This window comes from Trachurus trachurus (assembly GCF_905171665.1).
Source record: "Trachurus trachurus genome assembly, chromosome: 6".
NCBI classification, from domain to species: Eukaryota; Metazoa; Chordata; class Actinopteri; order Carangiformes; family Carangidae; genus Trachurus; species Trachurus trachurus.
This window is the reverse complement of record NC_139897.1, coordinates 6,259,210-6,285,618: the sequence shown is the minus strand read 5'-3', so window position 1 is coordinate 6,285,618 and position 26,409 is coordinate 6,259,210. Positions and strand designations below refer to the sequence as shown.

At 44.9% G+C, this 26,409-nt stretch overlaps 1 protein-coding gene across 1 annotated transcript; it reads left to right on the top strand.

Annotated features, from left to right (window-relative positions):
- sin3aa (SIN3 transcription regulator family member Aa) lies at positions 1–24,670 on the top strand (the record flags this gene model as incomplete). Its single annotated transcript, XM_083974193.1, is given in 22 exon segments — positions 1–25; positions 28–73; positions 5,738–5,954; positions 6,116–6,298; positions 7,684–7,790; positions 8,318–8,612; positions 9,275–9,523; positions 9,642–9,794; positions 10,770–10,925; positions 11,069–11,158; positions 11,385–11,503; positions 11,617–11,827; positions 12,001–12,117; positions 12,423–12,661; positions 14,459–14,642; positions 14,776–15,367; positions 16,412–16,581; positions 16,679–16,852; positions 18,573–18,665; positions 20,505–20,599; positions 20,790–20,982; positions 22,735–24,670. Coding segments are annotated over 22 exon segments (3,939 nt in total). The 3' UTR covers positions 22,966–24,670.
- Between the last annotated feature and the right edge of the window lie 1,739 nt (positions 24,671–26,409).

The following is a 26,409-nucleotide window of genomic DNA, read 5'->3' as shown; positions in this document are numbered from 1 at the left end:
ATGCCGACGGAGGGGGGCGTCTCCAACTATTTTGTTACAAACACGAATCCGGAGTAAGGAGTCTTTTTCCTGGGTATGTAACAGCTGCTTAAACTAAATTATATTTTCAGCATCGGCGCTGTAACTAATGAACGGTGTATATGTGGCACGGGGGGTGCGCGTGCTGCGGCCAGTCGCGCCTTTTGTGTCCCGAGATCAATTGCACGGTTCTTTTTTTTCTAGTCGTAAACAGCAGCGGCAGGAGGACGGAGCGTGTATACGGCCAAATGTGCTGGTCGTCGTTGTGTCGCCCGGTAAACCAGTCTCCCCCCGGGGGCCGTGCGGCGGTAACCGAGACGTCCCGCTGTCTGCCAGTCGAAACATTTTAGTCCGCAGTGTTGTGTGAGCCTGTAACGCTTGTTTGCGAATGGGTCGTTTGTGTGTGCGGGGGGAGCGAGCGGGGGGAGAGGGAGGGAGGGAGGGGGAGTTGTTGTGTGAAGACAGGTTAGACATTTTACTCAAGACTACTGAAGTAAACAAAGCGAAGGATTTGTTCACCCGCGCTCGCCCTCTCCGCAGGCGGACGGGACCGCTCCGGGCTGCGTTGTTATTGGGAACACGGGGAATGGCGTGGCTCCGCCGTGCCTGTGTTTTCATACAGCGACGTCGTAGTTCCCGTTTCGTTTGACTTTGGCATTGTTTAGTAAGGACAACTGAAGCGGCTCTTGCCGCCAAGAAAATGTGTAGTGTTCGCTTCGCCGCCCAGGCCCCGCTCCGCCGTGGCCGCCGCCGGCTGAGGAGGCTAAGCGTCGGTTACAAGATGATGCGTTTTTGTCCCGGGAAGCCTTTTGTTCGGATAATGCAGCGCCGCAAATAAGCTGCCCCCGTCGACCGCCGCTAAACGCAGGGGGCTGGGTGAACTGCTGGTCGTGTAGTTCGGTGTGTAGGGACTTCCACAGCCCGCACTGCGTTGTCTTACGTGCTTTTGCACAAAACTTGGGGGGGGGATTAGCAGGAACGCGGTCTGTACTAACTACTGCGTGTTCACACTTAGAAGCAGGTGTGATCTCGTCAAACGTTGTTTTTTTTCAGTCTTTCTCAAACATGCACGCATTTATATGGGGGAAACCAGTCATGTGGTGGGTTGGTGTGTGCTGCTGCAGCCTACGGTCGCTGCTGAGCCCTCTGCCTGTGGTGGAAGGAGGAATCCCGGGCTGGTGTGTTGCAGCTCCGCCTGTCGTGGGCGAGGGTTTATTTTGGAAGTTCCACCTTTTGGGGATTTGTAAGAACAGTTCTGTGCGATGATTGGCTGCAATGTCCAGAAAGAGGCGGGGCACAAGTACACAAGCAGACTCCCTCCTACGAAGTCACGTGTTGCCTAACTCCAGGAAGTAGCTATGTAGATAGACAAAAGCATCCCATGGATAGATGGATGGATAGAGAGATACAAATCAGTTGTAGGTCTACATGTGATTGTAAATGTTCAAGTAGTGGCTGTGTAATTAAATGTCCAGGGATGAATAAGTGTTATACTGAATGTCACTGAGAATACTAGTGTGGATGTGTTTGTGTGTGCTGGGCATACTGTGGTTGTCCCAAGTCAAAAGGTTTCCCTTTATACTCTGTTATTATTATTTTATATGCATTACTGCTTTCTCCATACACTTTAAATGTTGATATGAAGAGAAGTTTTAAATAAATAAATACAACAGACAGAAGAAGACTACATGAATTATCTAGCAAGGAGTCATATTGTTTATTCAGGAATTGTCACTCTTCCTGCAGATCACTTCAGGTTCTGAGACATTTTTTTATTATATTCTTGCATGGGCAATGTACTTACACATTATAGAACATTTATTATATTTTTTTATTTATATAAGAGACACTTGTGGAATTTAGTTTTGAACAAGTGATAACACATTTTGTCATTACACGAGAGCATACAATCATAACTCATACATTTACAAAAAGAAAACTTCCTGAATATTTAAACCCTGCTGTAACTCAAACCAGTCAGACTCTTAAACTTTTGTGATGCTGCTGAAAGTTTATCACTTTACCATCACTGATCATATTGTAAGTTGACTGATACTCTGATTAATTGAGTGGGGAAAAAACAGTTAAAAATCCAACCATATTCATTGAAAGTCAAATTATATTTATTTATACTTCCATATAGTTATTATATTGGTGTGACTCAAATTAAACAGCTGCAGTGGATGGGGTCTGGGTGCCTGGGGAAAACTCAGTAAATCATGAAGTGGCATGAAACCTAAAATGGGCAAGTGGGGGCAGTTGAAAGCAGACCCTTCTGAGAGTAGTCCTGTTCTACCCCCCCCCCCTGACTCCATACATACAGCTGATGGAAGCAGGTCGGCACTGTACTCTGTGCTGGCATTGTCGCGCTTCAAGTCAAAATGGGCGTGCGTGGAGACTTGTACGATAAGTTCTTGATTGACAGCTCAAATCCACAACCCGGGCCCTCGCCCCGCCCTTCTGCGGACCCTCAGACAGAAGTGTCCAATCGCGTCCGTCGGGGGGTGGGTCTATGGCTCAAACCACGCCCCCCATTGCTAACCGAACGGAGATTGTTTTCCTCTCCCGGGGAGATTTTCACTTTGCAGCCCACAGCTTGAATTGTTTATTTTAAATCACACGCCACTGATAAGTTTTCTTTTCATCTACACGTCCGCTTTAGCATCACCTGAAGCCCGAGGCGTAGCGGTTGACCCAACAAATAACGGATTATCAAAGCACCATCCACGAACTTGAGCTCGCTGTTTAAGGAGAGGGGGGTGAGTTCAGTTGAATTCATTCAGCAAGCTAACACTGCTAGCTACCTACCTACCGTTAGAAGACGTTTTTTAAGCACAGGAGAGAGATCGACGTCCCTGTGCTGGACGCTCACTCTATGCAACACCTGATACGAGCAGCGCAACACTGCGATAGTTGATTCTCACTACAGATGTGTGAGCAGCAGCGAGCCCCATCGCTAACGCTCACTGGCATGTGCTTCCCTGCTAGCTCCGGACGGTGCTCGGTGTCGGGGCTACCCATGTTGTTTACATTAGCCAGCAGCTAACTGGCAGCTCACAGCCGTTGTCGACAAAACAAGTTCCAGTTGGAGTTTTTTTCAGATAAACTCTCAAAAAGCGCACCGGACCGGGCGGCCAGTCAGACGACCAGCGAGTCTGCGACTTTTTGCGCCTGCTCGTTTGAACCGAGACGTAAACCGCTGCACTCCTGCGCCACGCTCTAAATGGCGGGCGTGGGGGGAGCGTCGTGTTGTAACTCGAGGTCGGTGCTTGTGTCGCTAGGCCGTAAAGGGGATGGTCGGCTAACGGCTGTTAGCATGTAGCACACATAGCTGTTTTGCCCGTAGATGACTATAACGTTACTATACCGAGCGAGGCTGATATAGCTATAAATACTGCAGCTTCGCTTTCTTTGGACGTGGCCGTGGAGAGCGAGGGTTTGACGGTGAACAGCTTCACCGTACACGGAGACCGAGCGCTCGTTACACGGACACCTCAATTGTAACGTTACAGTTATTGTGTCACTTTTGCTCGATACTCGGGGTTTGAAACGTCTCGTTTTCGTCCCCTCGTTGCCTCTCCAGCTTTTGTGTTTTCAATAAAGCCATCCATTCAGGTGATGAGGAGTTGTTGCCTTCTCGAGGAAGTTGTGAATGGCAGACTGGCTCCCACGTTCCCGCAGCACCTGTTTGTTGCATCGCTGACGTCCGCTGTCTCTATCTCATTGGCTATGGAGGCTGCAAGTTTTACATTCAGTACATTTTAACATTTAGATGCATTGAAGATGTGCTTCTAAGTATAGTTTACCGCTGATGAGAGCTCCTTGTCGAGGTGCCCACAAAATAAAGAACTTTGTGCATTAGACTCCTCTCTTTTGTCTATATTAGTCATGCGGAAGCGGAGAGAAAAGGGTTGACTACAGCCTTGTGTAGTATTAGCGTTAAGAGCAGGGGTGTAGTTTAAGTAACATTTCGGACCCCCCCCCCCCCCCCCCCCCCATCTATGATGCTATCTAACATATCGATTAGCTTGTCAGTGTGTTTTGATGTCTGCCTCTACTGTATGATTGTATCTATGTGTTGTAAATGTATTAGTTTTTTTCCTTGATGGACTTGGAAGAATATTATAGATAATTTTGCCTTAATGTTTGGACTCCAGGAAGAATAGCTATGCTAATGTGCCGGTGCTAATGGAGATCCAATAAATGAAATGATCAGGGGATGTTCTTTGTTCATTAATAACTGACTTTTCCAGATCAGATTGTTGATGATTTGACACAAATAAAAAATGTTATGGTTTCTTCAAAGCTGATTCAAAACTTGTCTGAAGCTGCTGTCAGAGAAACAAGTCCTTAAGCCCGAAAACTTCAAAAGTGCAGGCAGACTGACGGGTAGTTGGATCATGACCAAGAGTTTCATGGAGAATTGCGTGTGAACTCATTCTCACATACAAATAGCTCCTTTTTTGGAGATGCAGCAGAAAATTCTCATGTGTTAATGGTATTAGATGAGGACTTGCAGGTTGTTATTGGTGGGATTATCACAAGTTAGTTACCTATTGATATGGCCGGTGAAACACAAACCAAAATGAATATTTGTACACTAAAAGATATGTTAATTTAATACTGAATTTGTGATCCGTCATTTCAGTATTTATTGGACGACCAGCCGGCTGAGAATGCACTCTGCTGCTCAAGTGAATTATTTACGGATCATTAATCAATCCATTAAACACATTTTTACAGACCATTTATGTGCTATGTCGTTTTAAAAAGTGGTACCAGGAGGAGTCCAATTTTACATTTGTTATTTGAAGAGGAAAACTAATTGGTTGTGTAAACAAATACACAAGCTGATGTACACAGGGTAATTAACAGAGTAGAAAAAGAATGAAATTTGTGCCTCACTGTGTATCTTTCACTAAACACTTGCCTCCATTGTAAATATACACATCCCTCTCACAGCTAAATAATTAACAGATATTTTTTCCATCATTTAATCTGCAGATTATTTTTGTAGTTACCATAATTGATTTAAATGTCAAAAATGTGGAAAAATGCCCAACACAAAGCCCTAATGAATTTTCCCCCCCTATAGGCAAAAATGAGCAGCTGTAAACAGAGAATGTTCAGCATTGCTTCTTAAAAATAACTGAAAGAGTTAATTTTCTGACAAATTATTGCTGCATTAGCTAAGTGGCACACACCCAAAGTTGCCTTATTTTCATACGGTGCAACAGTCCTCTGGTGTTATAAATGCAGCGGGGTGGACCTTTATGTTTGAGGCTGGTCAGCACATCTCTTGTGTATGCTCCTCAGGGTTTGGCGTTTGGCAGAGAAGCTTAAGGCATCGGCAGGTTCAAACAAAAGTGTAATCGGATTCTTGAAGTCAGTATGCAATGACACGCACACACTAAATCCTCTGTCAGTGTAACTCTGAGGTAGTTTCTGGGGGAAAAAAGAAAGTGTCACTCAAACTAAAGCTGAGATGTGCCATCACAGTGTGCTATCATGGAATTAATCCTAACTAAAGTGATGACTGTAAACCACATGGCGTCTTTGTGCTGTTAGAAGCAGAGCATGTTTTATAAGGTTTACAGTGGTCTCCCGGTACTGTGTGTGGGTCCATAAATTCTCTGTAAAAAAACAAACAAAAACAAAATATCCCTCCAAACCATTGAATCAGATCAGACAGGCTCAATACGCTGCTCTCTTTCCCCAGGTCTCTCAGCTCTCACGAATATGAGTTCATAATGAAGCGGCGACTGGAGGATCAGGAAGCGGTTTTTGCGTCCCCGCAGCGGCGCCTCGCTGGCAGTGCGGAGACTTTCCAGCATCGTGTCCTGGCCCCTGCTCCGGCTCCAGCTGTGTATGAGGCCGTACCCGACAACATGCAGCCCACAGCAGGCGTCCAGTACTCCGTCCCCCAAGGATACCAGGTATGTTCTGCTTGGCCAGTATTCTAGTTTTCTAGCCAGTTGCACTTGTCTCACCTTAAACACGAATAAATCTCTCTATGCAGGGAATTAAAGTATTCATTTAGCTCCTGTTTATTTGTTTTTTTTTACCATCATTGTTTAAAGTCACTCTGCTTTCCCAGGTTCCCACCGTGGCTCAGAACAGCGGCGGGCATGGTCACACCCCAAGCCCAGCCGTCCATGGAGGGTCCCACCACCACAACCCCACAGTCCAATCCCACGGGCCCTCAGTGATGTCGGGCCACAGCCATACAGGTGTTCCTCAGGCCTCGGCGCAGGGCCAGCAACAGTTTCAGAGGCTCAAGGTCAGTCCGCCGCTTTTATTTTATTACAGACTGCGACACTTCACTTCCCATGGCAAACCCAAAAACGTCAAGGAGCGTTCAGACCAAAGATCTTAGTGCAAATAATTATACAGACATTAAGAAGGCTTTACAGAGATTAATGTTTTTTTCTTTTTGCCTGTTAAAATGCATCCTGAGTTTGGTCACACCTGTACTTAGAACTCTCAGGTTACCTGAAATGAGACGCATGTTAATACCATGTCTGAACAGGACCTTAAGCCAAATGGTTGCTTCTCTCTAAAGGCAACTTTCCCCCCCCTGCAGGCATCCAGCTACCAGCATGTAGCTCTTCACTGCTCACAGGGAAGCCTTTAGTAAAGAACTTACAGTTAACATTTTAAATCCAGTCTCTAAATTTAAAGTGCTGCTTCATTCCTGGGGTCTGTTTGGGTTTCAAAATGTAACACGAGGGCAGTAATTGGTTATTGTTGACTTGTCTAAATGAAGTAAAAAGACCAGCTGCTTTGCCCTGTAAACACAAACATCCATGACTTGCTGGCTGACCGGCAGACTGACCGGTTTTGGCGAATGCGGAGTAACTGAGTTACTGAGTTACACCATTGGTCAGCAGGCAGTGGAAGTTTCCTTAATGGCCGTTGCTCTTTTAGTTTTGGCAACTTAGCACATTAGTTGCAGGACTAAGCGACCTTTCAGACCTTTTGGCAACTTTTTTTTTTTTTTCAAATATGCACCTTGGGACAAATCAAATTACTTTTTGGGCAAACTTGAGCAACTTTCTCCAGAAGAGACTCATTGTGATAGAGAAGTGGAGCAGGAATTTGTTTTCCAGATTTGGACTGCACAGTTTGAGAGAAAAATAAGACAGATTTCCGCTCACTTGTAACAACATCTTTGAGCGATCATCTTACAGGTGAATGCAGCCAAAATCACAGCACAGCCTCAGTCTTTAACTTGTGAGTTTGGTGACTCTGTCACATGACTTGGAAGCGACTGCTTACTAGTCACTATTTCATATTTTTCATTCACCTCTCAACACACACAGAAAAACATGTCAGTGAGAACAGCTTTATTGGGAATTCAGCTGTATTACACTATTGTATATGTGAGCACAGAGAGCAGGGGAGACGCAAACAGATAAAGGGCTGAAACCAGCTGACACTCAACAGAAAGCAAATACTACACGATGATGTCAGCTGTTTACAGCCGTTCCACTACGCTGTACAACTATGTCCTCAATCATTTTGGCCCACTCTTGTTATTTTTTGTCTTCCTCTAAGAATGTGTTCTGTCAGATATAAGAACTGTCTGGGGCACTGCTGTCAAAACTAAACAGAAAAACACAGGAAGTTGACTCTACGTTTTTTCCTCTCTCCCTCTTGTTTTAGGTGGAAGATGCTTTGTCTTACTTGGACCAAGTGAAACTGCAATTTGGCAACCAGCCTCAGGTCTACAATGATTTTTTGGATATAATGAAAGAGTTCAAGTCCCAAAGGTGAGGGGTCTTTTGGTTGCACGCCCGAAGATTGTTGTTCAGATACTTCTCTACATGAGTTGCTACTCTGTTCTAAGTGTCACAGGGCTCCAGACTGGTCCTAAACGGGGGCATTTTACCCCTAAAATTCAAGACGGTACATCATTTTTAATCTACTTTTGCATGTGCAATCAGTAAACTTGCTGTTTTGTGTTTTTTTTTAAACACTGGTGAAACATGGAGGGGGTGATTCAAAGAATTTGGAATCTGTCATTACAGGTGGCAGGCCGAGGATCACGAATGAAAAGGAAATGTGAATATTTCAATTTACAGTGTGCAACCCTAAATTTTCTGCTTGCACTCCTAAAACTTTAAGTTAGGAACCACTGTGAGAAAATGTTAGTCTGGAGCCCTGGGTCATGGTACCACTAATTTGCACATGCACATGCACATTGTTCAACTCTTGTTTCTTGCTTCTGAATTCCACATCCTTGACATGACAGATAAAAGTCATTTAAATCCGTTCTGTCTGCTTTTTCTGTTTCCAGTATTGACACTCCAGGGGTCATCAGCAGAGTGTCCCAGCTCTTCAAAGGTCACCCTGACCTCATCATGGGCTTCAACACCTTCCTGCCACCCGGCTACAAGATTGAGGTCCAGACCAACGACCTGGTCAATGTGACAACACCCGGTCAGATCCACCACATCACCCCACATGGCATTTCAGTCCAGAACATCCCCATAACAGGAGTAGCCCCCCAACACCCAGCCCAGCTCCCGCCTGCAGCAACCACCACCGCTCCGCCTCTTTTAACACAGCCGACCCCTGCCAAGATGAGCAAGGTGAGCAGCAACAGGAAGTGGCTGGTGGACATCCACCAAGTTATTACAGCAGATAAAATGTTGTTATTCTCCTCTCCACAGATTCCACTTCAAGTAAATACATATACATAACGTTCTCTTAAAGGTATAATATGTGGGAATTCCCCCCATCTAGCGGTGCGGTTGCATATCGGAACATATTCTTGATGTTGCATTCACGTGAAATCGGGCAGACGTCAGACAGACAACAGACACTGCATGTAACAGGATAAACAAGCGTCTATGTAAACAAGTGGTCCGCCAGCACGAGGCAAAACAATACAGGCGTGACAATATGTTGTCATGGTGATGTGGTATTGTTTACCTGACCCACGTTTTACCGTCTTTCTCTCATCGAGTAAAATGAGTTTCTGCGGTTACCTACGGTCACGCTGCCACTGAATGTAAAAAATGGCGATGCAACATGGCCGCCTCGGTTCGGTGCGTCGCCCACTTATGTATTTGTAACGACTTGTAACAACTCATTCTAAGGTACGAGAAAGCTTTCATTTGTATGCGGGTGTGATTTGACTTCAGTGAAATACGTATTTATGAAAGCAATATTTGATTTTTGCTAATAAAAAGCCAAATAAGTTACACACTGCGGCTTTAAATTAAGGGGTCTTAATTCTTCCATCTTGTAGCCTCTCCAGCCCCAGGCCTTGACACCGAGCAGCCAGAGCAATCCGTCCATCCCTGCGTACACATCTCCTCGCTCCCCGCCCATGCAGCTCCACCCGCCACTCAGCGGGACCCCCACCGGTCCACCCCTGCAGAACAACCAGCCTGTGGAGTTCAACCACGCCATCAACTACGTCAACAAGATCAAGAACCGCTTCCAGGGCCAGCCTGACATTTACAAAGCCTTCCTGGAGATCCTCCACACGTACCAGGTCAGGGGCTCACACTCACTTCAGACACACTCTGACAATGCGATATTAAATAGATGTTGAGGACACTGACACCTCTGCTCTTACTGATGCTACAATAATCCTGTGCTGTGCACCACAGAAGGAGCAGCGTAATGCTAAGGAGGCCGGTGGGAACTACACGCCGGCTCTGACGGAGCAGGAGGTTTACGCTCAGGTGGCCCGGCTCTTCAAGAACCAAGAGGACCTGCTCTCTGAATTTGGCCAGTTTCTACCCGACGCCAACAGTTCAGTGGTAAGCAGCAAGCTTCAGGTAACTACAATCATTAGATGGATAGATATATATGTCCATAAAACCTGTTCAATGACTTAGAATGACATGCTATTTTAAAGGAGACATATTCTGCCCCTTTTCCACAAATTAAAATAGTTCTCAGGTGTCAAGAGGAACTACGCAGGTCCGCTCGCCTTTCCACTGTTTTGGTTACGCTCCTCTCAGCCATGTGCATTTGTTTACAATGACGCCGGTGAAAAATCAATAAATGGAGCAGTGGATAACTAGGGCTGACCCAAAAAAATTGAAGCTTCGAAGTTTTGTTCGTTGCCATGGTAATCGATCATGAAGCCCGTGATCGATTGTTTTTTTCAAAATATGATATTCGGGACAGCCCTATGGATAACGTTACATGACATATATGATGTTGGATGGTTTTCAGCCATGAGACGGCAGGTGAAGGCAGAGAGCCTCCATTCTCACTCGTAATAAGTCACAAGTCATGCACAATTACTCTGGAGCTTTTTAATTAAGCTAAAAATGTAGCATAGTCACGGGTGAAATCCTGCGTAGTTCCTCTTTAAAGACATGTCTGTGACATGCTTCAGTCAAAATACCCCAAGGATCAAACATCACAGCTCTTTTCATCCACTCTAAACCCTGTTCAGAACGGCTGGTTTCAGTGTCTGTCCCTTTAAATGCAAATCAGCCACTGCTTGCCCCGCCCCACCCCTTCTACTGGTACCAGGTAGGGGTGGGGTTATGCAAATTCAAAAACATCATTGGAAGACATCGGAGGGAACAGCTGGTAAAGAGTCTTCAAAAACTGATATTTCCATAATATGTCTCCTTTAATGGCACTTAATGAAATACTTAGTCCATGTATTACATGAATGAGTCGATCCCAGTATTTTTCCAGTAGCAGCTCTGGTCCTGTTGTATGTGCTCAGAGTGTTCCCGTGCCCCTGTCTTACCGGCGCTGTGTCTTCTCTACAGCTGTTAAGTAAGACCACAGCTGAGAAGGCAGAGTCTGTGCGGAATGACCACGGCGGCACTGCCAAGAAGCTGCAGCTCAACAACAAACAGAGGCCCAATCAGAACGGCTGCCAGATCCGTCGACATCCAACTCCAGGGCCCACGCCGCCCGTCAAGGTACATAGAAGGACACACACACACAAATACATAAATCATCTTTACTTTTTTTGACATGTCCACATTTTTTGAACACATTGTTGAATAAATTGTTTTGTAATGATCGTACCTGTGTGCTCTGTGTTATTTTGGTAATGCTACAGAAGAAGCCCAAGTTACTGAATTTGAAAGACTCCTCGGTGGCAGAAGCCAGCAAGCATGGAGCCGGGACAGAGTCTCTGTTCTTTGAGAAAGTGAGTTTGAGCTGTGTGGTGTTGTTTTTAGTTTTTTTCATATGTATAATTCTTAAATGCATATTGATAATCTAACTCATGGAATCAAAGAGGGAAAAACCAAGTCCTTCAGATGCACTTGCAAGGCAGAACTAAATGTAATTATATTTATAAAATCAATAATCCCACTCAGCTTCCTCTACTAGGTCTTGGCATATCCAGTTTTTAAATGAGTTTCTCGTCCCAGGTGCGGAAAGCCCTGCGAAGTGCAGAGGCCTACGACAACTTCCTGCGGTGTCTGGTCATCTTTAACCAGGAGGTGATCTCCAGGGCTGAACTGGTGCAGCTGGTGCTGCCCTTTTTAGGGTGAGATGCCTCATGTTACATAGAGATAAGAGCATTTTCCTCACTATTCAACATGTGTATCACTTGCATGTTTAAAAAAAATAAAAAAATAAAAACGTAATTCCGTCTTGCAGAAAATTCCCCGAGCTGTTCAACTGGTTCAAAAACTTCCTGGGATATCGGGAAATGACCCACATTGAAACGTACCCTAAGGAACGGGCCACCGAGGGCATCGCCATGGAGATTGATTATGCCTCCTGTAAGAGACTAGGCTCCAGTTACAGAGCTCTGCCCAAGAGCTACCAGCAGCCCAAATGCACTGGCAGAACTCCACTTTGTAAAGAGGTGAGATTGGAAAATGTAGGAAAAAGAACTCGGAGACCCTTCTCCGTTGACTTCCTGAAGCCTTCGTCATGAACTGATTTACTGTAATTAGTGATGAATAGTTTTCCTGTCCTTTTCCAAGAACATCTTAAGAGCAGCTTGAAGTGAACCCGCTGTGTTTCTGCTGTGTTCAGGTCTTGAACGATACCTGGGTCTCTTTCCCCTCCTGGTCGGAGGACTCCACGTTCGTCAGTTCCAAGAAGACTCAGTATGAGGAGCATATCTACAGATGTGAGGACGAACGCTTTGAGGTGAGCAGAGATATTAAACATGTACAGCTCAAATCTTGATGTTGCCATGGGGCTGATATGCTACGATTAAAACAAAAACTATTTTATTACAATGTAATCTCCCCTTCTGCAGGATTTTCTTTTTCTTATCTTTGTCCTAAAAACACCCAGAAGCAAATACTTTGATTTACTAGAAAGAAGGCAGACCATAGAAGACATACATTTTTAAAACATATCAAGAAACTCTGAGCTTTTTGATGAAAAATGAATGGCCACCTGTGCTCAACAAAGAATCCTAAAAAGCCTCTGTGTTTTCCTCCCGACAGTTGGACGTAGTACTGGAGACCAACCTGGCTACCATGAGAGTCCTGGAGACGGTACAGAGGAAGTTGTCCCGCATGTCCGCAGAGGAGCAGGCCAAGTTCCGCCTGGACAACACGCTGGGCGGCTCCTCTGAGGTCGTACACCGCAAGGCCATCCAGAGGATATACGGAGACAAAGCCCCCGACATCATCGACGGCCTGAAGAAAAACCCCGCCGTCTCTGTCCCCATCGTGTTGAAGAGGTGGGTGTCGGTCCGTCCTGTCCACCATGAGCTGGTCCTTTCTGTTCAAAAAATGTCTCAAGTACTTGAAAATGTGGGACTCACCAGCTCCCTTCTTACACAGTGCAGTGAATGAATGTGTGTGTACACAGTTTTGTGTTGAGCCCAGACTGAGGTTATGAACTGCAGCTTATAAACTCACTAATCCACACAGGGCAGGAAAAGGCAATATCATGTTTGAGCGCTGGAGTTAAAAGGGGCTCCTGAGAATTAGGTCGTTTTCACACCGGGCCAATAGGACGCGAACCGAGTCATCTTTGGGGACTGAAAGTCAGAACACTGTTTTTATCACTTGTTTTCATTCACTTTCACACTGCGACTTCTGAAGCACACCAGACCTTCCGATCAACGTCACGTAGTTGAAATGGGCGCTCGCTCGTCCATTGGACAGAGCTGGGGGAAATCCCTCCCGACCGACCGACCCGGAAGATGGAACAACAGCATGTTAAGTTATCTGTTGGATTTCATACTGGGTCGACACTGTTGACCTTCACTCATAGAACCACTGTTACCTCTGTAACCATCCATTTTGGGGGTTGTATTTGTTCTTTTTTTTTTTTTTAATTTACGTGGTTGTTCAAGCCATTCATTCTGACCATCAGCTTAGGCAGAGAGCATTTCACTCAAGTCCTTTCACACCGACCGCAAATGTTTTGCAACAAAAATGCGAAATCATTTTTTTTCACAGCGAGTTTGATTTTTCTGAGCTTTCGCCCGGCAAATAAACGCATCAACCAATCATGTAGCGTGAAAAGGATGTACGTCACAACACCATGACAACAATGTAAACAACCTGTGTCTCTCACCATCTCTTTTTGTATACAGTCTATGCTCACCACTTTGTCTTGTTTGACAATGGACACAAACTTTACAAAGTCAATGAAATGAAGGATGGTGATCAGACATTGATCAGACAGTGAGCTGCTGTGTTGATATAGTAAGGTTGGTAAGACGACAGTGGCACAGAAGGTATTGAATACATGAGGGAGAATCAACAAGTAGTTGTGTTAAACGGATTTAAGACATGACGTGGAGGTGAAGAACCACCTGACGCAAAGCCAAACTTTGGTTTATAATTGTCGCATATTCACGTCGCTGCCGCTGTGAATGGTTTTTGCAATTTCGTCTCGTTTATCCGTCACGTGTGAAAGGGCCTTTACACTGAGAAAAATGGATCGATGACGGACTACGAGGTGGTCCTGTCTTTGTTCCGTACCAGGGTTCACTTGGCAAGCACCCCCAGTTTTCTTGTTTTATTTGCACCAGAGTTTAGATGAGCGTTCACACCTGCCCAAAAGAAGCGGACGATCCAAGGAAAACAAACAGCTCTGGTGTGAAAGCGACCTTTATGTGTGTGTTTTGTAAGCTACAAATCTCCACTGCTGCAAACACAATTTAAAGCAACACTATGTAGTTTTTCGACCTAAAAAACGTTTCTAAACTCATTTAAGTGGTAGAAAAACAGTTAATAGGATATACCAGCAACGGTACTGTCAACAAATTCACGGAGGCCGCTGTGCTTCTCCGGGGATACAGCATACAGTCCTATTTACTACACAAGTAGCAGACAGTTGCCCTTCTCAACCAGAGTAGCTACTAAATCTTACATTGTTGTAGCTTCTTTAAAATGTATGTTAGTTTAGCGCCCTGCTTGAAAGGCATCATGCTCCTGCAGGTGTTTGCATCTTCTTATGGTGATGATGATTCAGTCAGACACGTCTTCTACATTACTTGACTTTGACTTTGTGTTCTGACCAGGTTAAAGACAAAGGAGGAGGAGTGGCGGGAAGCCCAACGAGGCTTCAACAAGATCTGGAGAGAGCAGAACGAGAAGTATTACCTCAAGTCTCTCGACCATCAAGGCATCAACTTCAAACAGAACGACACCAAAGTGCTCCGGTCCAAGTCCTTGCTGAATGAAATCGAAAGCATCTACGATGAGGTAACGGGCTTTAAAAAGACAACACAGGCACCAACACAAAATATACAGACTGAACCTCCATTCACTGAAAATAAACAGTATCCTGTGTTATCTGCTTCCAAAGTGAAGACATTGAATTGTTTTTGTTGTGCAGCGCCAGGAGCAGGCCTCAGAGGAGAACGCCTCCCCACCCACGGGCCCCCACCTCACGCTGGCCTACGAGGACAGCCAGATCCTGGAGGACGCGGCCGCGCTCATCATCCACCACGTGAAGCGGCAGACGAGCATTCAGAAGGAGGACAAGTACAAGATCAAGCAGATCATCTACCACTTCATCCCCGACATGCTGTTCTCCCAGCGGGGCGAGCTCTCCGACGTGGAGGAGGAGGAAGAGGAGGAGGAGGAGATGGAGCTGGAGGAAGGAGCCTCCAAAAAGCACAACGGCGTCCCCGGCGGCGGCGGCGGCGGCGGCAGCCCCTCCAAGTCCAAGCTGCTGTTCGGCAACGCGGCGGCGCAGAAGCTGCGCGGCTGCGACGACGCCTACAACCTCTTCTACGTCAACAACAACTGGTACATCTTCCTGCGGCTGCACCAGACGCTGTGCTCGCGCCTGCTCAGGCTGTACGGCCAGGCGGAGCGGCAGATCGAAGAGGAGGTCAGAGAACGAGACTGGGAGAGGGAGGTGCTGGGGCTCAAGAAGGAGAAGAACGACAACCCAGCCACCCAGCTGAGACTGAAGGAGCCCAGTGAGTCACTACACACAAACCCGCATGTGTTCTGAGTTATTTTCTAGTTTCTATTCATATTATGTTAGCTTTGTTTTTGTTGGGGGGGAGATACCAATATGATTACGTGCAATATCCAAATCATAGGAGCTGACTTTGTTTTTTGTGCCATCTATAAACGACTCAAGCTAACAAAAGCACTGAAACATGCTTGTTTAAAGAGGAACTATGCAAGTCCGGTCGCTTTTCCTCTGCTTTGCTAACCCTCCTCTCGGCCATGTGCATTTGTTTTTAACAAAGCCGTCGAGAAATCAATCCATGCAGCAGTGGATAACGTTATATAACATATACGATGTTACGACGTGCATGTTTGTGTAGTCTTAACCATCATAAACAAAACATTGCGGGTTACAGAGCGCGTTTGTGTCGCTGTTCCGCAGAGATACACCGGGTTGGTTTTCAGCCATGAGTCGCCAGGTGAAGGCAGAGAGCCTCATTCTCACTCGTTACAAGTCACAAGTCATGTAGTTAACTATCACAATTACTCTGAAGCTTTTTAATTAAGGTAGAAATGTAGAATAGCCACGGGAGAAATCCTGCTTAATTCCTCTTTAAAGGGTAGGGTTGAGCATCTTTTGCTGAATTGCCTGAAATCCTCTTCACACCTTGTAGCCACATTATGTAATAATGTAATACATTTTCACCTCATGATGTAATAACGTGGCATTTTGTGATAATCTGCCACATTTTGTAATAATATTCTTGAACGCAATATGTTATAAACTTTGCTGTATTTTGTAAAGTATTAAATCCGACTGACTTCAAGGACACACCCCCTCCAACACATTATTCTTTCTATATGCTTTCATAGTTTTCAAGTATTTTACTAATCAATGAACATTTCAAAAAGAAGATCAATAGTTCACTGGAACACTGGAATCCGAGCTAATGAACAGATGAATTGGTGCTTAACTCTGGATTTTGAAAAAAGTAAATCAGTCTGACAGACGGCTGACAAGCTGTGGTCTGTTTCTGTCATGTTGATGTAATGTTTCCTCTCGCCAGTGGACATCGAGGTGGAGGACTACTACTCGGCCTTCTTGGAGATGGTCAGGAACCTGCTGGACGGGAACATGGAGGCGTCTCAGTACGAGGACTCGCTGAGGGAAATGTTCACCATCCACGCTTACACCGCTTTCACCATGGACAAGCTCATCCAAAGCATCGTCCGGCAGGTGAGAATACCTTTCATCCTCTGGGCCACACATTTCCTGAGGGCCGTCAAACTCACTACACCCGCTACAAACGGTCAAACCACTTCTCTCCGTCCAGCTCCAGCACATCGTGAGTGATGAGATCTGCGTCCAAGTGACAGACCTGTACCTGTCGGAGAGCTCCAACGGGGCCAGCGGAGGAACCATGTCCACCCAGTCCTCGAGGAGCTCGGCCGAGGCCACCTACCAGCGGAAAGCAGAGCAGCTCATGTCTGATGAGAACTGCTTCAAGGTGAATCTACAATCTTTCTACTGTCAGTGGAAAACTGGGGAGAGGCGGTGCTACAAGATTATGGGTGTTTTCACCTTTCACCTGAGCACGATTGCTCCCCCTCTCCCCCTGGTCAGCTTTCACACTGTAATGGTCCTTCCACTGATCAGCCAGAGTGTCACCACTGGAAGAGTCGCGAGCGCAGCGTCCGATGAGAGTCAAACTCGCTAATTTTAAAAACACACCGACAACAGCGCCCACTGATCTGTACTGAGACTCTACAACCACCGTTGCGCATTTGATGCCACACAGCGAAAGGAATCATCGCTCCTAATTAATCATAGCCTTTTTTTGCACCCAAAACTTTCTCTAATTAAAAAGCCTCCAAAACAGACGATCTATGAGTAACTTTAAAGAGAAATACAACTCAGACAGAGCACAATTAAAATGTGATCTTCCTCGTAGTTTATTTACAGATTTTGATTGACAGAGGAGGTCCAGCTTCCTGTGTCTCTGGGCTGGTTTCAAGTAGGGATGCACGATACTGATACTGATAACCGATAACTTTAGTGTCCCGACGGATTCTTATGGCTGGCTTTATGTTGTTAGCGTCTTTAGAATATGAATCCTGGTGATTTAAATAGTGTTCACCATCAATAAATCTGCAACACGGATACAAACAGTCAGAAATCTTCCCATGTGCCTTTGCATCTAAAAGAGTCTGAATTTAGGTCAGACGAGGTAACAAACATAGATGTGCTGTCTCCAGCTCCCCAGTGTGAACGGTGATATGATATGATTTTTTAAATGAAGTCAAACTTGTTCTCATTTAGCGCAGGAAACGCTTAAAGCAGCTTAAGGCCACCTGTGAGAAAAGTTCCCCACTGACCTATTTTGAAAAAGCTTAATTTTGAGTTTGATAAGCCCTTTGGTTCACCCTGATCTGCAAAAAAAAAAGAAATCACAGACTCAGTTTGAAAAAGATGACTCAAAACTATGACAGTTGTGTTAAAATTGAACTCCAGGCGTTCATATCATTCATATCTCCATGGAGCTCGGTGCTGGCTGCCATGTGGTGTCGCCATGTTTTTACGTTCAGTGGCAGCGTGACGGTAGGAAACCATGGAAACTCACCGGAGACACCGGAGCTGTCGGCTCAGGTCGAGGTTGGCGTCTGTGAAAAGTCACCGCGGTAACGCAGTGAGGAGGAATGGAGCGTTACACTGATGCTGCATTCACCTGCAGTCGGGCAGACGGCCGTCGGTAACAAACCAGATGTCATTTTAGTCACAGAAGTCCAGAGAAAGCCGGTAAAACGTGGGTCAGGTAAACGATACGACATCGCCATGACAACATATTGCCACGTGTATTGTTTTGCCTCGTGCTGACGGACCACTTGTTTACATAGAGGCTTGTTTATAAATTATGCCGTTACGTGCAGCGGCTGTCGTCCGTCTGCCATCTGCCCAATTTCACGTGAATGCAGCATGAAAAATTCGATTGAGTTGCTTGCGATATACAACCGCAATGCTAGATAGGAGTAATTCCTACATAATGTACCTTTATATGTTTTTATCTTGACCATTTCATTCAACTGTTAGTAGAGACAGTAGAATGAACAGCAGCTGCATGGTTTACTGTAAAGATCTTACATGGTTACACAGCTCTTCAAACCCGTCATGACATCCCAGCCTGTTTGTTTTTCACACTAACGCTTGCTGCGTCTCTGTCCCTCTTCCAGGTGATGTTCTTAAGAAACAGGGGGCAGGTGCAGCTCACGGTGGAGCTGCTCGACACGGAGGAGGAGAACTCAGACGAGCCCATGGAGGCGGAGGTAAGAAAGTCTTAATCCCCCCCCCCTTCTCTCCCCCCGCGCTGCCCGAAGCCCCTCAGTTGTGAGGTTTGGCCCGTGAGCAAAGAGGCCGGATAAACTCTGCAAAGTAGCTTTTTTATCCACAAGCCACAAGCTGTAATTCCAAAATACACTTGGACCTTTTTTTAAACTCAGCCTCTTTACTCTGTTACAGTCAGAGAAGAAAGGCCTTAGTGACGGTCAGTAACCTGACGAAGTGGTGAGAAGTTACACAAATGTGCATTAGGCTTGACAACACACTGGTGTTGATAATAACGGTGGTATTAGAAAAGGACATTTGAATTAGGGGTGTACCCGAATACGTATTCGGAAGTACACAGATAATGCTTTGATCCAGAATAGTTTTGCTGTCCAAAGTTTCTCCTCATTATTCGGGAGATTTTTTCTAAAGAAAAAGAAACGTTTGGATCAGCAACAGCACATAACCAGGTGATTCTGGTTCACACTCCAACACAGTAGGTGGCGGTAATGCACCTTAACGTTGGTGCGGCAACGTAGATCGTTTGGAGTGGCAAACACGAGCAGGCAGCACTGCCGGCTCCCTGCATGCATTGCATTACAGTAGACGGGAAGTGCTCACTGATACTTCCAGGGTCACCGTTCAACAACTTAGCATTTTTCTCATAGATAATAATGGGAAAAGAAGCGGCTATAAAACGGTGGATAATTTTTTTTGAGTGTCACAACCCCTGCGAAACGACTCGTTTCACTACCAGAGTTTGATCCATTCAGTTCAGTTACGTTTGGAAAGTCTAGAAGAGCTGCACAATTAAATTATTTTATTTCCGTTCTAGTTAGCCGAGAGCTAAAGCGGAAGTTAGCTGGCTAGCTCGGCGTAGCACTAGCTCGGCTGAAGTCAGTGCGCCCACTTCCGGTTTCTTCCCAAATACGAATACGAATACGAATACGAATACGAATATGAATACAAATATGAATACAAATAGTGCACTGGCTGTACACCCCCAGTTTGAATATTGTGTTTATTTGGCTGATGATGATGATGATCCTGTGTAAATGATCCAGTGCCACTTGAACACAACGTGTGCTCCTATATCTCCTCCTGTTTTCTTCCACACTGCTTCATCTCCCTCCTCCAGTCCCCCGCCCCTCCCTTTTCCACACACACACACACACACACACACACTGACCCATCACCATAACACAGCAGCGGCCGTCACCTCAGCGTGGCTCCCGGGTTTTGACGTCAAACTATGTCGGAGACAATGAGACACCCTAACCCTGAAAAAGTTTTTCAAGTTCAGACACCCCATAAACAGAGGCTATAGTCCTCGCTGCAGCAGCCCCGGGTTAGAATCCCTTTGCTTCTTGTCATTCCCCCCTCTCTCTCGCCCCATTTCCTGTCTCTCTCCAGCTGTCCTGTCAAAATAAATAATATAAAATAAAAAATAAAAAGTGCCAAAAGGGGGAACACCACCAACCTGTTCACCCACCTTCACCCACATCAGCCTGAAGAGTTTGCCACAGCAGAGAGTGAGTTGCATGAATAGGGAAAGTGAATGGTACAGTCATGTCATCCTCCCATGTATTTTGTAATTCATTTGCCAAAAAGAGACAAAAACACACCATAGTAGCAGTATTTTTAAGTTTTTGTCGATATCATGACATTATCAAGTCAAGACAAGTCAACATCTGATATCGGGACAGCCCTATGATATATTTCACATACAGCAAACACAGTAAAAATGTATTGTCATTGCTTTTACCTTTTGTCCGGTGAGAGGTTCCACCAGTGATGTTGTTTTTGTACCTAATCTGTGTCTTGTTGTTTTGTATGTGCAGCGTTGGTCTGATTATGTTGGCCGCTACTTAAACCCAGATTCCACAACACCTGAGTTGAGGGAGCACCTTGCTCAGAAGCCTGTTTTTCTTCCCAGGTGAGTCACCAGCTCTTTGGATTTGTCACATTTGCGTTTGGTCATTTACTCAAGGCTAGGATGTAGAATGTATGTTTTATCCTCATAAGCCGTCAGACACAAGTCCATTGATTAAATTAGCTCTAATCCATTTGTTCTGATCGGTTCCTGCCGGGTCTCTCATCGCGTTTGTCTTTTCCCTCGCCACCAGGAACCTGAGACGGATCAGGAAGTACCAGAAGGGCAGAGAGCAGCTGGACAAGGAGGCCTGCGAGGGCGGGAAGAAATCCCTGGAAAAGGAGAAGATGGAGTGCATGTTCAAGCTCAACTCTTACAAGATGGTTTACGTCTTCAAGTCTGAGGATTACATGTACCGACGCACCGCCCTGCTGCGAGCTCACCAGGTATACCCACCGCACTCTCTGCCTTCATATGATCTAATCTGTCACTCTGCTTTTTTCCCCTCTCATTCGCCTGCTGGTGTGAAGGTGTGAGCCTGAGGCTGCCGCTTCTCTTTGTTCACCGGGAGCTCAGTCTGTATTAAAATAAATGGAGCTTCTTATTGAAATTCACAATCCAGAATAGATCAAGCAAAAAGTGCTCCCAAAGGTCCTTGAAATGATTAAATGGAGATTCAAACTAAACTTTTCAAATGCGGCTCTACCTGCCTACAGATGCTGTGATCATCTGACATCCCTGCATCAGAAATGATGAACACATTGATGATTCAATGTTTAAAAGTTCAATAGACTGTTGACACTTTCTGAACTGCTGGCTGTGGAATCATTCACACACCTGTTGATAGTTTTGATGGAGAACAGCAGAATTCAACACTGAGGAAGTTCAACCTGTCTCTGATTCAAACAGTTTAGTTTAGATGCCTATGAGGTCATGGGTGAAGTGATATTTAATCTTTTTTTAATTTATTATGGATTTTGATAACATTCAGCCACATTAAAACTTTATGTTCATGTTGAAGTCTCGACTGCTCAGAGCAGGTTGAGCTTAGCTTGGCTCTTTAGCTTCCTGGGTGTTCTGCAGCCACGCTGGGAGCAAGTGATGAGAAGATTTGTCAGAGTAAACAGAGCTCAGAGAAACACGGATACACCAGAGCTGACTGAAGCAGCTGATCCCAGGCCAGCCAGAAGAACAAGCGAAGTCAGGCCACACACTGAGAGCTGTGTCCGACTTGATTTATGCACCAGTGTTGGTTGCTCATGGGAGATGGATATCAGGTACTGTGGGTGGACAAACATTAGGGAACACTGTGTTGTGTGGACTGTTGCCCTCGGCCACCAGTGGGGGGAGCTCTAACGCAAAAAGCTGCTGATTCAGTCAGTGGTGTCTAGTTCTCAGTTCAGCTTGAGGATTTTGATGTATTCCCTCATGTAAATCTGCTGTGACTTCAGTGTTGGGTCTGTAACCACGACAACATTAAAGGAATAGTTCATCATTTTGGCAAATTCACCTATTGCCATAATCCCTAGTTTTAGCAGTAGGTTCATTACCTTTAATTGTCGGCGCAAGCTGTTTTTAGATCGGCGGGGCAGAGATGCAAGCTGATTAGATCGGCGGGGCAGAGATGCAAGCTGATCAGCTAACACAACAGAGGTGAATGGCACTTTTGCGTTTCCCTCATCAAACTAAATACACAATCCAACTACTCCAAAACGCTTTGGTGGACAAGTTGTGACCTGCACATTCACCACACTATGAAATAATCATGTATAATTAAGTAACATTACGACACATGAAGCAAATACTCGGAACTACTTGCGCTTTTGAAGTCACTCCGCTGAATGTAGTTCTGGCTACATATCTGCCTTGAAAACAACTCTGTCTCGTAATGCTACATTATTATTTTATAGCGTGGTGAGTGTGCAGATCACAACTTGTCCACCAGAGTGTTTTGGAGATGTTGGATTGTGTATTTGATGAGTTTGATGAGGGAAAGGCAAAAATACCACGCGCCATGCAGAGCTCACATCTCTGTCCCGCCGATCTAAAAACAGCTTGCACCGACAATTAAAGATAATAAACCTAGTCATAAGACTATAGGGATTATGGCATTATGCCAATTTGCCAAAATGTTGAACTATCCCTTTAATATGATCCTAACCTGCCAAGCTTTTAACAAAATCTCTTTTTCTCCCCAGTCACATGAGCGGGTGAGCACACGGCTGCACAACCGCTTCCAGGCCTGGGTGGACGCGTGGGCCAAAGAGCACGTCACCCGCGACATGAGCGCCGAGACCAACAAGTGGCTGATGGGCGAACGGCGCGATGGCTTGTTACCGTGCACCACCAGCCGCCAGCCCGAGGTCCTGCACTTCGTGAACATCAACAAGTACCGCGTCAAATACGGCCCACCTAGCAAGACGCCGTAGCCGAGGAGGAGCGGGAGAGAGACTGATTTCTGGGGGGTTGGGATGGGGGGGTGGGGAGGGGGTTGGTCTGAAGTCAAACAGGTCAGAAGCAGAGGTAGGCAGGAGGGCTTATTAATGTGTTTTTAAAGGCAGACATGGGAGCACAATTAAGCTAGCGACCGTGCATGTTGCACCCGGGGCGGCAGGATTACTGATTTTACCAGCGTTTTTAGCTGGGCCCATTTTTTCGCAGGGCCTTCGGTGCCAAAACTTAGGAATGGTCACGCTCCAGTCACAGACCTGAGCTCTTACCAGCACTCAGAGCCACGTCTCAGACAAACCCCCCCTGAGCCTCGGGGGCCCGGGGGGGGGCTTAGTAACACAAACAGTGAGCCTGAGAGAGACAGAGTGGTGCTTTTTGTACTTTATCACAAAACCGAGCTTTGGGTTCAGCTTCTGACCGGCCGTTTTGTCCGGAAGCCACCAGAGAAAGAGCTCCATCAAAAAAAAAAAAAAAAAAATCAATCATACAGGGATTTCTTGGCGATAGTGTTATTCTACAGTATCCATGGAAAACAATACGGTGGACAAGTGCACTTATTTAAGTAGAGGATAAATGTGGAATAGTTTTTTGTTTCCCAGATTGAAGGTCAGAGGGAGCTCGGTGAAGTCTGAGAGATCTGGTTGAGACATTCCTGCGTTGAGGCCAAATCACAATTATGTACCTATCACTAGATGGAAAGAGGGAGACGTGTCCTTTTCCAGAACACATGGCAGCATTATTAGAAACTGTGCCTGAGCCCCAAACAGTGTTGTCAGGTTAACATTGAAAAGCACTGTTGCATTTAACGTAAGAAAATAAAAAATGAAATTAAAAAAAAAATAAGAAGAAAAGAAACAGCCTCACAACACTGTTTGGTCTCAGACTGTAAAATTGTATAGCTTGTGAATGTCAGATACTGACATGTATTCCAGTGTATGTGTTGTGTATATATATTATATATAGTTCTATTAACACAAATGATCCTCGCCGCCCTGGAAGTCAACCTTTTTAAAATGCCCTCCGCCAATACACCAGCTTGTACACACACACACACACACACACACACACATGGACTCATCCACACAACGACACATACATATACACACACACGTCTCATTCTGGGAGGTCTGTCCACATGCCGCTCACATTGTAAATACACTGTATATAGTCTCAGACTTTTTATGACAAATCTGTGTTGTTGTGCTAGTAATACTTTCCAAGGTTACTGTGGACTTTAGTGATAAATGGCTAAAGTTAGTATGTATATGAAAAAGACAAATGCAAGACCATTTATTACAGTTTTTACCAAAGGGAAGTTGATTATAAAAATAGCTGTTTCCCCCCTTTGTGTGTTCCTTTATGTCTTTTTTTTTTCTTTTTAATTTCTGTAGTAAAACATGTGGAAAAGTAGAAATGTATCCAGGTCTTTTGGTTTTTATATATGAAAAATAACATTTTTTTCTTCTGAATGTGACATTTGGTTGGTAAAAATCACTGCCCCCCTCTTTTTGACAACCGACACCGTCCGTGGTGATGGTGGGACTCATTTCAAAGTTCAGCCTTCGGATTGATGGACTCCACTACGGTCTCACTTTTTGTTGCACGCTTCCCTCCCTGGATAGATTTCTGCTGCAGACATCACCCCACACCATATTTTTGATAATGGAAAAAGTCACACGAGCATGTCTTTAGTCCCTTTATTTAGACATTATTTAAAGTAATAATAAAACGACCTTTGTAGCCTACTGAGCCCTCTGTGGAGTTGTTGACTGGTTTCATTTCATGTGTTGACTTCTATTGTTTGTGTTTTACTGAACTGGCAGAAAAACTGAGGAGGAATCTTTTCTGTTTGCCTCAGATGAAACACTCAGCTCTTTTTTTATTCAGCTCAAGAAATAATCACATAGTAGGCCCCAGTTTCCTGTCAAACAGTTCTTCTCACCTCATTGAAAACGCCTCATTCACATCCAAACTAGATTAATAACAAGCCTGTGCAACTGAGAAGTAGTAGCACATAGTGATTCCCATAGGGAGAGTACATAACCCACAATTCTTAACTTTGAACCACCAAGACCAGCTCTCTGCACATGATACCAACAGCATACTGTACAGTTTACGTACTGTGTAATACCTTTGGAGTATTTGTTCCAGTTATGACATGTGAGGCTTGAATCTTCCATTCAGGCAGGTTAGAGCAGGACGTCTGCTCTTAGAATGTCTTGACTTTTGGCCTGCTGGACCATGTACAGGGTCCAAAAAGTTCATAAAGTGCTGTGGGGGAATTTCCTAATAAGAAGCCCTGACGCCACTAAAACAACACTTCAAGTGCATTTTGTCAAAACAGTATTTGTTCCAAGTGGCCAAATGGAGAGTCCATCTGGTACTGTCTAAAACCTTTTTATAAAATCTGTATTCTGATATTATCTCCTACTTTGGTACAGTTGTATCAAGGAGCTGCTGATGCATTCAGTGGCATCTTTATACATAGAATCATTGCTATCATGGAGTTTCCCGTTGTGTAAACCAGAGGATAAAAATGTAACTTTTTTGTGGTTAATCACAATGTTCTCAGGCAGAGGAACAGTCACAATGTTACTGACACTGGAGTTACATCTCTGAGGTCTTGACAATCCATTGAGACAAAGATTATGATAAAGACCTGATAATTGTGGAGCTATTGTTGATTTATTTTAGGTAGGACTGTGTAGGAACCTCACCTCAAATAATTAACTCAGTAACTCATAAATGCCAATTAGCAAACCAAACACCTAAATGAACTCAAATAAATGAATCAATTCATCCATTCCTTCTGGCCATCAAGCAGCGTTATGATGGTGTATAGGAGTTTCTGTGATCAAATAAATAATTCTAGGCCATATCCTCACCACTGGTCTCTGGTACGTTGGATCATGAAAGGTGTATTAAATATCTTTCTAGGTGAAATTCAAAGTTCCTCAAACCAGAGGCATGAGGGCATTTTGTGAACTTCTCCATGAAACATATCCTGCAGAGGGCGCCCCTGCACCGTCCACCAGCATCAAAAGCCCCTTCCATCTTGCACATGCAGTGTTGGTTTTACATGAACAACTGATTTGCTCTTGAGACGCAGAAAGACTCCAGTTTGTCGCAGCTTTGTGGTCTTTGTCCATCCATTGGTCTCATCCTCCTGTGACTGTTGGACCTAGAGTCTGTTTTCAGACTCACGGTGAAGGTGATGATGAAAACAGACCTAGTCTGTTTTCATCACCTTCACCGTTAAAAGATGGTTCAGTATTTTCATAATGGCTCGTTTATTTGTCAGTTTACAGTCCATAACACACATTTAACACAAATCAATCACAAACCAGGAACAGTTTTTATTTGATAATCAACAAATCATTTTCAGAGCAAGTCGATGTTTAACATTTTCTGATTTCATCATA